This window comes from Grammomys surdaster, unplaced genomic scaffold (genome assembly GCF_004785775.1).
Source record: "Grammomys surdaster isolate TR1022 unplaced genomic scaffold, NIH_TR_1.0 1166, whole genome shotgun sequence".
In the NCBI taxonomy this organism is placed as follows: domain Eukaryota; kingdom Metazoa; phylum Chordata; class Mammalia; order Rodentia; family Muridae; genus Grammomys; species Grammomys surdaster.
Genome location: NW_021605585.1, coordinates 1,135,649 through 1,147,866, shown reverse-complemented (window position 1 = coordinate 1,147,866; position 12,218 = coordinate 1,135,649). Strand labels below are relative to the sequence as shown.

The 12,218-nt window shown below is 39.3% G+C and overlaps 1 protein-coding gene across 1 annotated transcript in view; it reads left to right on the top strand.

Annotated features, from left to right (window-relative positions):
- Tprg1 (tumor protein p63 regulated 1) overlaps positions 1-11,251 on the top strand; it is a 101,099-nt gene extending 89,848 nt beyond the window's left edge. Inside the window, exons 4-5 of the mRNA XM_028783874.1 lie at positions 1,556-1,709; positions 11,057-11,251. Coding sequence (XP_028639707.1) covers positions 1,556-1,709; positions 11,057-11,251 — 349 coding nt within the window. The remainder of the gene's footprint in view (positions 1-1,555; positions 1,710-11,056) is intronic.
- The last annotated feature ends 967 nt before the right edge of the window (positions 11,252-12,218 follow it).

Genomic DNA, 12,218 nt, shown 5'->3' with positions numbered 1-12,218 from the left:
CTTCCTTCCTTCCTTCCTTCCTTCCTTCCTTCCTTCCTTCCTATTTTTTCCTCTTATACATTTTTGGGCAAAGGATTAAGCACAAAAAAGATGTTGAGTTTCAGCTTTCAAATACAATTATCAAATACCTGAGAACAGGGCAGTAGGTTGTGCCAGGTTCCTTTCTTTCTTTCCTTTTGTGAGGCACAGTCATTGAGAGGGTGGAGCTGAGTGAGTACATTCGAGAGACTGTTTGCACTCACCTCTGAAGGGATAAACATTCAGAAAACACTCGATATTCCTGAAGGAATCCTTCCTTAATACAGGAAGTGACGGCTTTGTGAAGGCACCACAATTAAGCTCTGGTTTTTCAATCTCAAAATCCCAGGATTGAATTTCTAGAAGAAATGAGCCGAATGGGATGCTTCATGGAGCTGCTTAGAATTACAGCCAACTTGGTTCTAAAGCTTGTTGAACTGAATGCAGGGCATCTGAGCTTGGCTTAACTAACCTCCAGGCACCTCTCTGCATCCTGAGCCAGCTGAAACTGCAAACTTTAAACTCTGATGGGCGCATCAAGAAGAAGATGCTACCGACATGACATGAGAGTTCTTTTCAGTATATCCATACTCTTCCTCTGCCATGACTTACTGCCTCCTATTCCTGTTTGAATTTCCCTTGCTTTGCATTTGGATTCAACAGATGACTAGGTTATATCTGATAATGGTTTTCTTCCACACCTGAGGACTGAGGTTAGGGATAGAAGCAGGCAGACTCTATTGGTGTGACCCTTGTTGCAGCTTCATCAGGTAGACATTGTGCAGGAAGCAGAGGACCAGGAGATACAAGAGAGGGAGGAGTCACTGACTTAGGAAAGTGAGGATTTTGAATTTTTCTCTTCTCTCTCAAAGGTCATGGAAGGTCATAGATGTCCTACCATTTATTTGGCAGATCTTATGTTCTCAGTCAGTTCTTCCTTCTGCTCACTACTCTGTTTAAATGATTGCTTCTGGAGCCTGGGGAGATGGCCCAGTGGTTAGAGCACTGGCTACTCTTCCAGGGGACCTGGGTTCAGTTCTCAGCACTCACAGGGTAGCTCACCACTGTCTGTCAAAGGAACCAACACCCTCACACATACATACAGACAAAACACCAGTGCACATACAATATAAAAATAATAATGTTTTAAAAAATTAAATGATGTCTTCTCCTCGTGTCATCTCCTCTCTCACTGAGACTCTCCCATCTTTGTGTCCATGTCCTATTGTTTGACATTTCCTCCTTACTTCCTGTCATCAGACATCAGCTCCAGGCCAGCTTCTATATTTCCAACTATGGCCCCTGACCTGAGAGTGAGGGTCACATTTCCATGTGGATTCTCACAGCTTTTTGCACCTACCCAGCTTGAAAGCAAGTCTATCCTTTTACCTCCAACATTCCTTACTAGTTTGGTTTGAGGTAAAGCACTTACCTCAGGAGAAATAGGATAAGTGGAGGGTCACAGTCCATTATCACCTTCCCCTTGCTGATTTATCTAAGAGAAATCTTCAATCTAATAAAAATCTCCTCCATTTAGGAGACCAGGAGAAGGCCTAAGGATTTGCTGGGGGACCACTGAGGGGTGGTCACTGTTTTCTCGTTGGAACCCGTGGTCCACTGAGGTTCCCTATGCCACCTTCACTGAACATCCTATGAAACACACCAGTGAGAAGTTCATTGAGATCTGCAAGGTAGGTGGTGCCTTGTCACATGTTAGCTCTGTTGGCAAAGCTGTGTGCTTCTAGACTATAATATGTCTTAAAAACTGTTCGGACACAACCTAAAGGTTAGATAAAAGTTTAATGCCTCTTTAGACATGTAAAGAGTATAGCTATTTCATAGAAACCATTTATACATTATATTTATGTGACCATAATGTGTCCCTTCTCTCTTGGTGCCTTCTTTTAATAGAATAGTATAGAAAATTACAGTACTTATGTTTGGCTTACTGTATTTATTGCAAGAGGGTGCAAGTGATTTTTCTGTATACAGATACATTGGAATTGGCATATTCTGGGAAGAAATATGGAATAGTGTGAAGTGTGTTTTGTCATATTGGCTCTGTGGTCATACCATACAAAGTTATTATTTTCCATGGAATGGGCTTGCTAGTCTGATGTCTAGAGTGAATGTGGAAGAGTCTACCCTTCCTGCTGATCTCACTGGACTGTTACCCATTCAAATGATTAGCATGCTTAAATGCTCCACAGAACTCAGAGCAGCTATGCCTTCAGTCATCATCCTCTCAGATTCTGAGGCCTTCAGTGTCAGGGACAGTTCCTCAGACTATTCTCTCATTGTTTCCAGATGACTTAAGTTCAGGGACATTCTACACAGTTAGAAAGTAAAGCCGCTGGGGTTGAAGAGTTCATTGAAAAATCAAGCTATTTTCATAAAACCAAATACACATATGAGTCTGTACATATAGATGGAGAATTTTCATCTTTTCTGTTCCTTTATAATGCTTACTTGATGTCTGTCTTTTACATTAAAATATTATAACTCATTTAATATAAATTGAAAACTTGGTTGTTGGTAAGTCTTTTTGATAACGCATTAGAATTTTTACATTAATGTACACATTTGTGCAAGTCAGTTTGTGAGGTGTAAATAAAGAAACTAGTAAGTATCTTACTGTATGAGCCTTTGAGGCACCATGTCTGTGATCAGAAGCTAGATGGGATCTTAATTTCTGCTAATACAGAGAGAAATTGGCTTCAATCCTTTCTGCTCCCAGGGAAAAATTAGCAGTCCTCTTGGGACTCATGCAGGTGTCCTCAGAGGTTCATGGTTTCAGGGCTGACCCTGGCTCCAACTACTGACCACACTGAATTAGTTCAGGGATCATGTTGCTGCACTTCATGTGATATTAGTTTCGCAATCCCACAGGCAAAGCATCAACATCAGCTCCCAGGTTGACTCTTTACCCCTTATAGCCAAGAAAACAAAACAAAGTGAAAACCAAGACCAGCACCATAAAGCTTCCACCGCAGCTTGCTGTAAGAGCGGACTTGCTCTTAGAGCAAGAGGAGTCAAGAGGAGGAGGAGTGAAGGAGTCAAGAGGAGGAGGGAGAGTTTCTTTTTAAAGTGCCCAACTTCAGGGTACCAGATCACCCTTTGTTCAGAAGTCCTTTGGAGAAACAAACATGCTCCCATTGTATCCTCTGCCCTCTCTAGTTCACACCCTCCCAAAACTCCTGGTTTTCATTGTTATTATGAGTAGCGTTGGAAGAGACATTTATTAAGATGCTTGTTAATCCAGACTAAAACACATAATAATGAATCTTCTGAAGGGAATGCCCTTTTATTTTAAAGAAACATCTTTTAAAATCATTACAATGATATATATTTTTGTATTCATAGTTGAATTTTCTTCCTAGCCAATATAAATACTAAGTGATTTAGTTTTAAAATGTGTCACTCCCTGGGACAAGCCTTCTCTTATTCCTTGGACTTGATGCAGTAGGTACTTAATTCTGAATGTCCTTTGCTGGAAGAAGTTTACAATGAATGATTAAGGAGTATGTTCTATGAGCTACAGAGAAATGCAATGCCCTGATGATACTTTATTTTAGTCTGCTACACACATATGAAATCAAATAATTTTTTTTCAAAGAAAATGAAAGGTAAAATATTGAAGGGATTTGAATCATTGCCTAAGCATTCAAGAATGTAGTTGAGAGCCTAGAGCCTTGTGTAAGTGCCTGTGCGCTCTCTCTCTCTCTCTCTCTCTCTCTCTCTCTCTCTCTCTCTCTCTCTGTGTGTGTGTGTGTGTGTGTGGTGTATGTGCATGCATGCACATGTTTGTGTGTGTGCATGTGTGTGTATGAAGCAAATGCATGGCTATATGAACGTTACGAATATTAGTTTTTTGGTTGGTTTTTTAGCCAATCATATTACTATATGTCTCTGTTAAATGTGTTGATTTTAAGGTTCCCTTTTCTTTATGTTAGTGTATAGAAGATAGGCAGAATTCCTTACAGAGCAGAGTTAGAGGTTTCTTCAAGGGATGAAAGTGGACAATGACCAATGGGGACTTTGCATAGCATGCAGTCTGGAGGAACAAGTTTAGATGATAGTCAGGGAGATCATTGCAATATCATTTCTTTTTAAAGTAAGTCCATGTCCATGGCCTTCTATTTTTTTCCTGGCATAAGCCTGGAACTTTCGTTTGCTAAAGCCAATTCTTAACTCAAAGATCTTTCCAAATAAAGCCCTCTGGGAAAGCAAATGATCTCAATATGGGATGTGAGATGCTAAGTCTTTGATCTGGGTCTCCGAGTCTCAGTTTCTTTTTGTTGGTGGTTTATATGTCATAACATTATGTGTAATCATGGCTTTTCCAGCATCGAGTTTGAATAAGACTTTGTTAAACTAATGTAGAAGAGGAGATTTGAAGAGGCCTTTTTGAATCTTGAATAGTACTTACACGAATATGTTCATGTAACATGAGATTTTTAAAGGATTAAGATTGTTTTCAATTTCTCTTATTAATAAAATAGGAAGAAGAGAAAAATGGGAGAAATGCTAAAGCAAACTCAGGAAGTAATTCACCTCAATTCCACAAACTCTGTGTCGCACTCAGGGATGAGAAACTATGAAGTTGAGTTACAGGTCATCAAAAATGTTCAAGTAACTTGCAAGCTAATGATACAACCTATTACTAAAGATATATTCAAATTCATCCTTTCCCAGAGCACTTCACTTAGAATCCCTTTGTTCACTGAACATTTTCTGGCATTTGCAGAATACAGGTAGAATTGTTGCTAAGGATACAAACATAAATGTGACAATATTCATACCATGTGAATTTAAGTATTTAACAGAAGAGGCAGGTAAATAGGCAGAGATTTAAATGCGGAAATAAATAGACTGAAACAAAAGTTTGATTTCAGTGAAAAAGACTGGAGATTGATACATCCACGGAGAAAGAATAGTTCACCTGGTGTGTAATCTGCAGATTCCCCTGATATGATATACAATAACTTAGAAAATATTAATAAGAGCCCGATAAAGTTAGGAGTATAGAATGGAGTGAGAAAATTTTGAATTACTCAGCAGGGAGTTAATAAAAAGCACATGACTGATATGATATAGGAAATGGTAGAAAAGTTAGGATGCAGTATTTACTGGGTTTTTAAGACAGTCGTTACATTAACTTTGAATGGAGAAAATCAGAGTGGGAGGTGTTAGTTTAGCTTGTGAGTTGTTAGGCTTGAAATATCTGAAAAATAGTCAGGCAGGTAGAACTTGAGGTCTGAACTGCTGTACAGAATATTGAACCGGAGGGAGTAATTCAGCTCAGGTGACATGACATCAGGGTTGAGTTACTGGGTAGTTGCGGAAGGTACTTGATAGGGAAGGATCAATACAGATAGGTATTCAAATTCAAGTTATTGCCACCTAATTTTGTTTCTAAAATGAGTTGTAACTTCCTGTTACCATCACAGCAATTGTAGGCTACTTCCAGATCTAGCAAACATTTGGCTCAAATGGATTCTGGCCAGAAGTTCTTTTTACCTGCCCACCTTAAAATCTTTTGAAATCTGCACATGTGCCATGCTCTGTACTGCTCATAGTACACAACTGTGAAAACGTAAGATACTAGATTACGTTGCATTTAAGGTACTTGCACAGTGCACAGAAAGTATCTCACATGCTATTATATCAGTTTACTTTATCTTTTTTGCTTATGGTGTGTATTGTCATGTAACTCAACTAACAAAAAAAAACCCTATAAAATAGGGATCAATATCTTCACTTTAAAAATCAAGGCACTTAAGCACAGGGATTAATTGAGCAAGCTAAGGCCATACATTAAGAGAGATTCATCTATACCTACCTAACAGTTATCAATATTCACGGAACTTGGTATAAGCCTACAATACTTCTTTGTGCGTATACATGAGATGCTGTGTGTGTGTGAGAGAGAGAGAAACAGAGAGAGAGAGAGAAACAGAGACAGATAGAGACACAGAAACAGAGAGAGACACAGAGACAGAGAGGGAGAGGAGACAGACAGACAGACCAACAGACAGACAGACGAGATGAAGGGGTGTAGCCAAGCAGGAAAACTGAAATCAAGGAAGGGAGAATTTGTACGTACCAACATGCTGATGTAGACTTGTATATTTCTATCTTGCCTCTCAGGCTCAATCCATTTGGCCTACTTTGTATTTAGAAGGCATTGCCTCGCCTTTGTTCTTTAACCCTTGCTTTGCTGAGCTGCCTGACTTTGTGGCATACACCACAGGAGAAGCACTAGCGACCCAGACTGAAGCTCATGTATACCTTGAATGGATGGCAGATCATCCTCAGAAATTCGCAGCAATCCATTGAACAGTCAGTTACCTTTTCTCTTTCCTCGACTGTTTACCCATCCTTTCTAGGGAATATTGAAATAGAGTTCCTCCTTTTGTAACCATGTTTAACATTAGCTACTACTGGTTTTCCTTTCACATGAGTTCAGCAAATTCTTATTGGCTATCTTTGTGATGTTGAGCCCAACAAAAAGACTGCATGCTGGGAACCTGGAGTCCTAAGGAATATTCAATAGAGTTCAACCTGGAGACACTTTTGGTGAGAAGGAGGGTGGCTTTCAGAAAAGGTTATTCACAAATTTTTATGTAGTTTTCATCAGACAGTTAATAGAGGAATTGCAGGGTATTATGGGATCTCAGAGGAGGGAGAGTTATGTCTAAAAAGTGGCAAAGTGATGACATTTTATGTAAAATGAGGTAAGAGTGATTTAAGCATCACATTAGGTGAGCTAAGACATTTTAAGTAAAGGATCCATGACCAAAAGCTACAAATTACAAAGCCATGTTCTTGTATGATAACTAACCCATTTCATATGAAATTTAAAGTTTATTTATGTGTGTGTGTGTGTGTGTGCGAGTGTGTGTGTGTATGTGTGTCTATGAGTGTGTAGTCTTCAGAGCAGAGAGCTGGGGTGGATAGGATGAGAGTGTTGGTCAGAATGCATGGAAACTTGTTGTGTAGAAAAGAAACCTGTACCGTCCTCTTAGTTTTCACTATACTCCTAGTTACACACAGTTCCAGGGTCCATACAAAGCAATTAATAATTCCAGGTAAAATGTGCTCACACGACATTCGTGGAACTTGCCACGTAGTTTCACATCTTCAGTATTGGATGATTTGCTCTTCATCCCAGGATACCTCCTTCTCTACAGAGAGAAGTTGAAAACCTGTGGCCTGAAGGCTTGGAAAACCTGCTGAGTTCAGGAATGTAGGCCTGCAAGGCATGAAACCTGGTCTCTTTGCCCAGTATAAACAGGAAGTAAGTGATGGTCGTAATAAAGAAAACTGAGATTCTAGGTGGTTGCTGCTGGCAGACAACACCTGAAGCAACCAGGGGCCCAGGCACTCAGCTGGTAAATAATTGCTATAAAGTCAAGAATACTGTACCTCCTCCTCCTCCTCCTCCTCCACCTCCTCCTCCTCCTCCTCAGCCTCCTCCTCCTCAGCCTCCTCCTCCTCAGCCTCCTCCTCCTCCTTCTCTTCCTCCTCCACAAACACTGATGTGCTTCACCCCAACCTTCATACTGCCCCTGTGTAACTGGAGTTGTTAAAACTTGACCCTCTGTTTTCGAGACAGAAATAAAAGCGGGAGACAGAGGTGGGTGTATAAAAGCTTTTAGACAAAAGTATGTGGTTGGTGGCATTCATATCAGATGACACAGCGTTCCTGTCACAGAGATTGAGCTCAGGTGCTTGAAATGCTCAAGAGCCAGCTTGGGGACGTGGCCTTTTGTCTGCCACTCCTTTAAGGAGCAGCTTGTCTCTGTAAGCATGCCTGCCTCCTTTGAGAGTGTTCCAGACACGGCTGGGAATGAAGTGTATCTAATGAAATGCAGTGTGTTGAGTATAAAATAGTGTCAATATTTTCTTTCCAGCACTTAGATTCTGAGACCACAGGGGATCCACAAGAAATGAGGCTTAATGTGAGAGCCGAGGAAGTGTTCAGTAATCTAGTTTGACAAACACTGATCTCTAAGAAGGCATTACCATCAGACAGGTGGCCTTGGCAAATGGAAATGTTGAGATGAATTATTTTACCTTTTAGGAGACTGTGGATTTTAGATAGTGATGGTGATGATGATGGTGATAAAGGAGATAATAAGTACTGTTTGAGAGAATCTTAATAGTTTTTGTAATGATTCAGAATCTCAGCCTTATCCCATTGCACTCTCCTGCCCCTACTAGCACATAGACTCTCTCTCTCTCTCTCTCTCTCTCTCTCTCTCTCTCTCTCTCTCTCCTCTCATTATGTCTATGAATTTGATGGTATCAGTATCCTTATTTAAGGGAAGAGAATATGAAACTCAGAAAAGTTTAATAATTTACCCAAGGACTCACAGCTGCTGGGTACCTTGTTTACAAGTTAGATCTTTCTAATCCCTGTATTTAATGCTACATATATTGTGAAGCTGTATGTTCTATAGTTCAGAGAGTCATTTTTAATGAGATAGGGTCTTGTCACATAGCCCAGGCTAGCCTTGAACTTGTCATCCCCTTGTCCTCAGTATTGGGATTGCAGACATTGCTACACTATATCTTAAAAGGAAGGTAATTTCATCACTAAGGGATATTTGGTCAAATCTTTACTACTGAAGGATATTTAGTGATTTAGTGGATTTATTTTGGTTGTTTCAAAATTCTAGAGATTAGGCAAGATGATGCATTTTTAATCAAAGGAAACAGCCAAAAGCTACAAATTACAAAGCTATATGAAAAATTCTTAGATAATGATTAAGCCAATTATATGGAATTTAAAGTGTATATGTGTGTGTGTGTGTGTGAGTGTGTGTGTGTGTGTGTGTGTTTCAGGAAAGGGCTGGAGGTGTTTGGATGGTTGAATGGCTCCGTAGGATGGGAATGGAAGTTTGAATAAGTAGAGACGTCTTGTGTACTTAGCAATGCTCCAAGTGACTGAGGGACAGGTATCACAGAGTATGCTGTATACTTAAACTGTGAAAGCGATTCTACCCCATAGTGAAAATATATTTGATTTTAAAATTGTCATAGTCTCACAGTGGCTTACTATGTAGAGGCCACACTTAACTATGCTTAGAAATCTGGTTAATAATAAGTGGAGATATCAATTAAATGCAAGAAAAGAAAAAATGATATGATTATTAATCATTATTCATTAAAATTTACGTGTGTTGGTTATTCACCTACATCACTGTATATCACGGTGCTGCTGGATACCAGACGAGAGTGTCAGATCCTATGCAATTGGAGTTACAGATGGTTGTAAGCCACCATGTGTCTCTGAACCCCGGTACTCTATGAAGAACAAGAAATGCTCCACACTGTTGGGCTATCTCTTCAGTCCCAAAAGAAAAATAATGTTTTAAATTGGGTATGCAGGGAGGCATTATGAAAGTAGGAGGCTTGGACCTAGATTTCAAACATGAAAGGAAAAATGGAAAGTACAAAATGTTGTAGATTGAATTATGGACTGTGCAAGTTAGATAGCAGTTCAATGTTTTGAATTAACAATTCTCTTTTTAAAGTATAACATGACCCTAAACTATGCATAATGGAAAGAATAAAAATATCACCTTGGTTTGAATGAAGAGATTGAAGCAGGTTACTGGCTTGGCTTGCTTTTCTTTCTTTTTTGTTTTTAATAACTCTTGTCTCCAGTGCGAAGTTACCTATTACACTAACATTATTAATAATAGTGCCTTTATGATTTTCAAAAGAATTATTTGTAACTATATTGTAAGTACCAATTCTTTTAGCTGCAATAAATGTAGTTCTCATCTCTCATCAAAAAAGCTTCTCTATGGATCAGATGGAGACTTTCACAGAGATTCACAACTGATCAAAATGACATGAATGAGTGTCCCTTGGATGCCCAACCCCAGTTTATATTATCTGGAACACAGCCATACAACTAGGGTTCACTGAGCATTGAGAAAGGGGGAAGAGATGTAGAAAGATGGTAAGAGCCAGCAGACCAGGATGTCTGCTTCTAGCTATTATCTTTTGACATGGTAGGAAATATGAATGCCTGGATTTTCAAGAAAAAGGTATCCATAACAAAATGTGCATAATGAGATCAACTAACATATATAGGATGAAATTCCAAAGGTCCTGTCTCTACTGGCTCTAGTGGGCAATGGTTGCAGAGAGAGGGAAGAATCGGTTTCCTCCAGGGACAAGCTCCCATATAGGTTGTCCAATGGCAGATGGTAAGCCCAGAATACTAGACACATACACCACTAAATGGACTCTCTTCTGGTGTCTGCAGACCCAGATGGTCTCTGGATGACCTTCACCTTCAGTCTCTGTTCCATTTTTTGTCCCTTTCTTTCCACTGTACAGGAATATTTCTGGGTTAACAATTTGGAGATGGGTGGCTGGCCCCATCTTTCAACTGGGGGCTATACCTATCTACTGGGGGTGGTCTCTACAGGTTCTGCCTCCTCTTTGTTGCAGTATTTTGGCTAAAGTCATCCCTGTTGGGTCCTGGGAACCCCTCGCTTAAGGGTCTCCTTTTGAGACGTCATTCTTCATATCCTCTAATTGTGCATGATGTTTCCTCTTTTGTGTTCATAGGCATTTTCTGTTTCTTTTCCTGGTTACTATAACGACCTTTGTATTACTACAGTTGGTGCATTTCATAGACTACTTCATAGTCAATTGACTTGGAGGGTAGCAGTTGTTAATATTTGGCCTTTCACGTTCAGTAATGCCCAACAAGTGTCTAATTCATAATAGACTACTGGCAAATATTAAGCTGACTCTTTAATGTTGTACAAGTTATGAATAATGAAAAATAACTAAGGCAGATAATTTTACTATATGCATGCTTTATTAACTGAGCATTATATTAAATGCCAAGCAAGAGCAATGCCAACTTTTCTGAGAAGCCATTCATGGTTAAAAAGGAAGACTTGATGTCCCCAGCCAGGCCATCACCCAACTGGGAACTGACTAAGGAGGGGATGTTCCTGAGCTGCCCAGGAATCACTAACTTTATCCTTCTCCTTTTGTTTTTCAGTTGTCTGGGTTCACAGCTAAGCTTGTTCCAGCTATTGAGAATGCCCACAAGAATTCTTCCAGATCTGGAAATGGAAAGGAACTGATGGTGTTAACCCAACCCATCCTGATTGAGACCTACACAGGGCTCATGTCATTCATTGGAAACCGCAACAAACTTGGCTATTCCCTTGCTCGAGGGAGTATTGGCTTTTAAGACTCTTTATTATAAAGTACATTATCTATAGATAAACATTTTGACTAAGTTTACCACATTTTTAGATTATAGTAGTTATTTTCAGATAATATTTAAAGGACTGAATTTAGTAGTGTCTTAGGAAATCTAATAGCTTGATTAAACTGATAGACAATTTAGATCTCATATGAGAAAAATTGAATTTCCATCTGTGATGCAGTTTAAATTTAAATTTGCTAAAATGTAAACTTTTTCTTACATCCACATATACTTTTCTCATCTTCATTTTCATCCCTTGGACCCTGTTTTATTCTCTTTAGGCTCCCACTGGCTTTGCTATTTTGGCTACTATTTATGAGGGCACTCCAATCTACAGTTCCTTCTCTGATATTTATCCCAAGATTCAGGCTTTTCCTTATATCTGCCAGCCATCCCTACATCAGTGTTTCTAACACCCCCTTGTACTCAGCATTTTTCAAATCCAGATTTCTCTGTGGTGTATTCTATAATCCATCCTGGAAACTTGCCAGTTTCGATTGGTTTGAACTCTATTCCAAATGCATCCCGTTATACTAATACATGGATATGTGACATAGTATATTGTATCCTAGGTTAAAATGCATTCTCCTAAGGCTAGAAGTATAACTCAATAGCATAGAGTTTGCACAACTTGTACAAAATCTTGAATTTGTTCCTTTGCACTGAAGAGAAAAAGAAATATAATTACCCCAACTTTCTGAATTCCATCTTTCACTCAGAGTGTTGGATCAAATCTTTCATTGTTACCACAGTTTCTTAATTAGGATCCCCATGCCGAGGCTTTTTCAGTTAGTCATGTACCTCACTGTCAGTTCCTAAAGCACAATTTGATCATAACCTTCTGCAGTTGGTCAGTACCGTCCAATAGTGCATTCTCTTTTGCAGCTTTGTTTCTCAAGTACTTTTCAATGACATCCCGTCTTCTAATGAAATCTTTTGTGAAATGTCA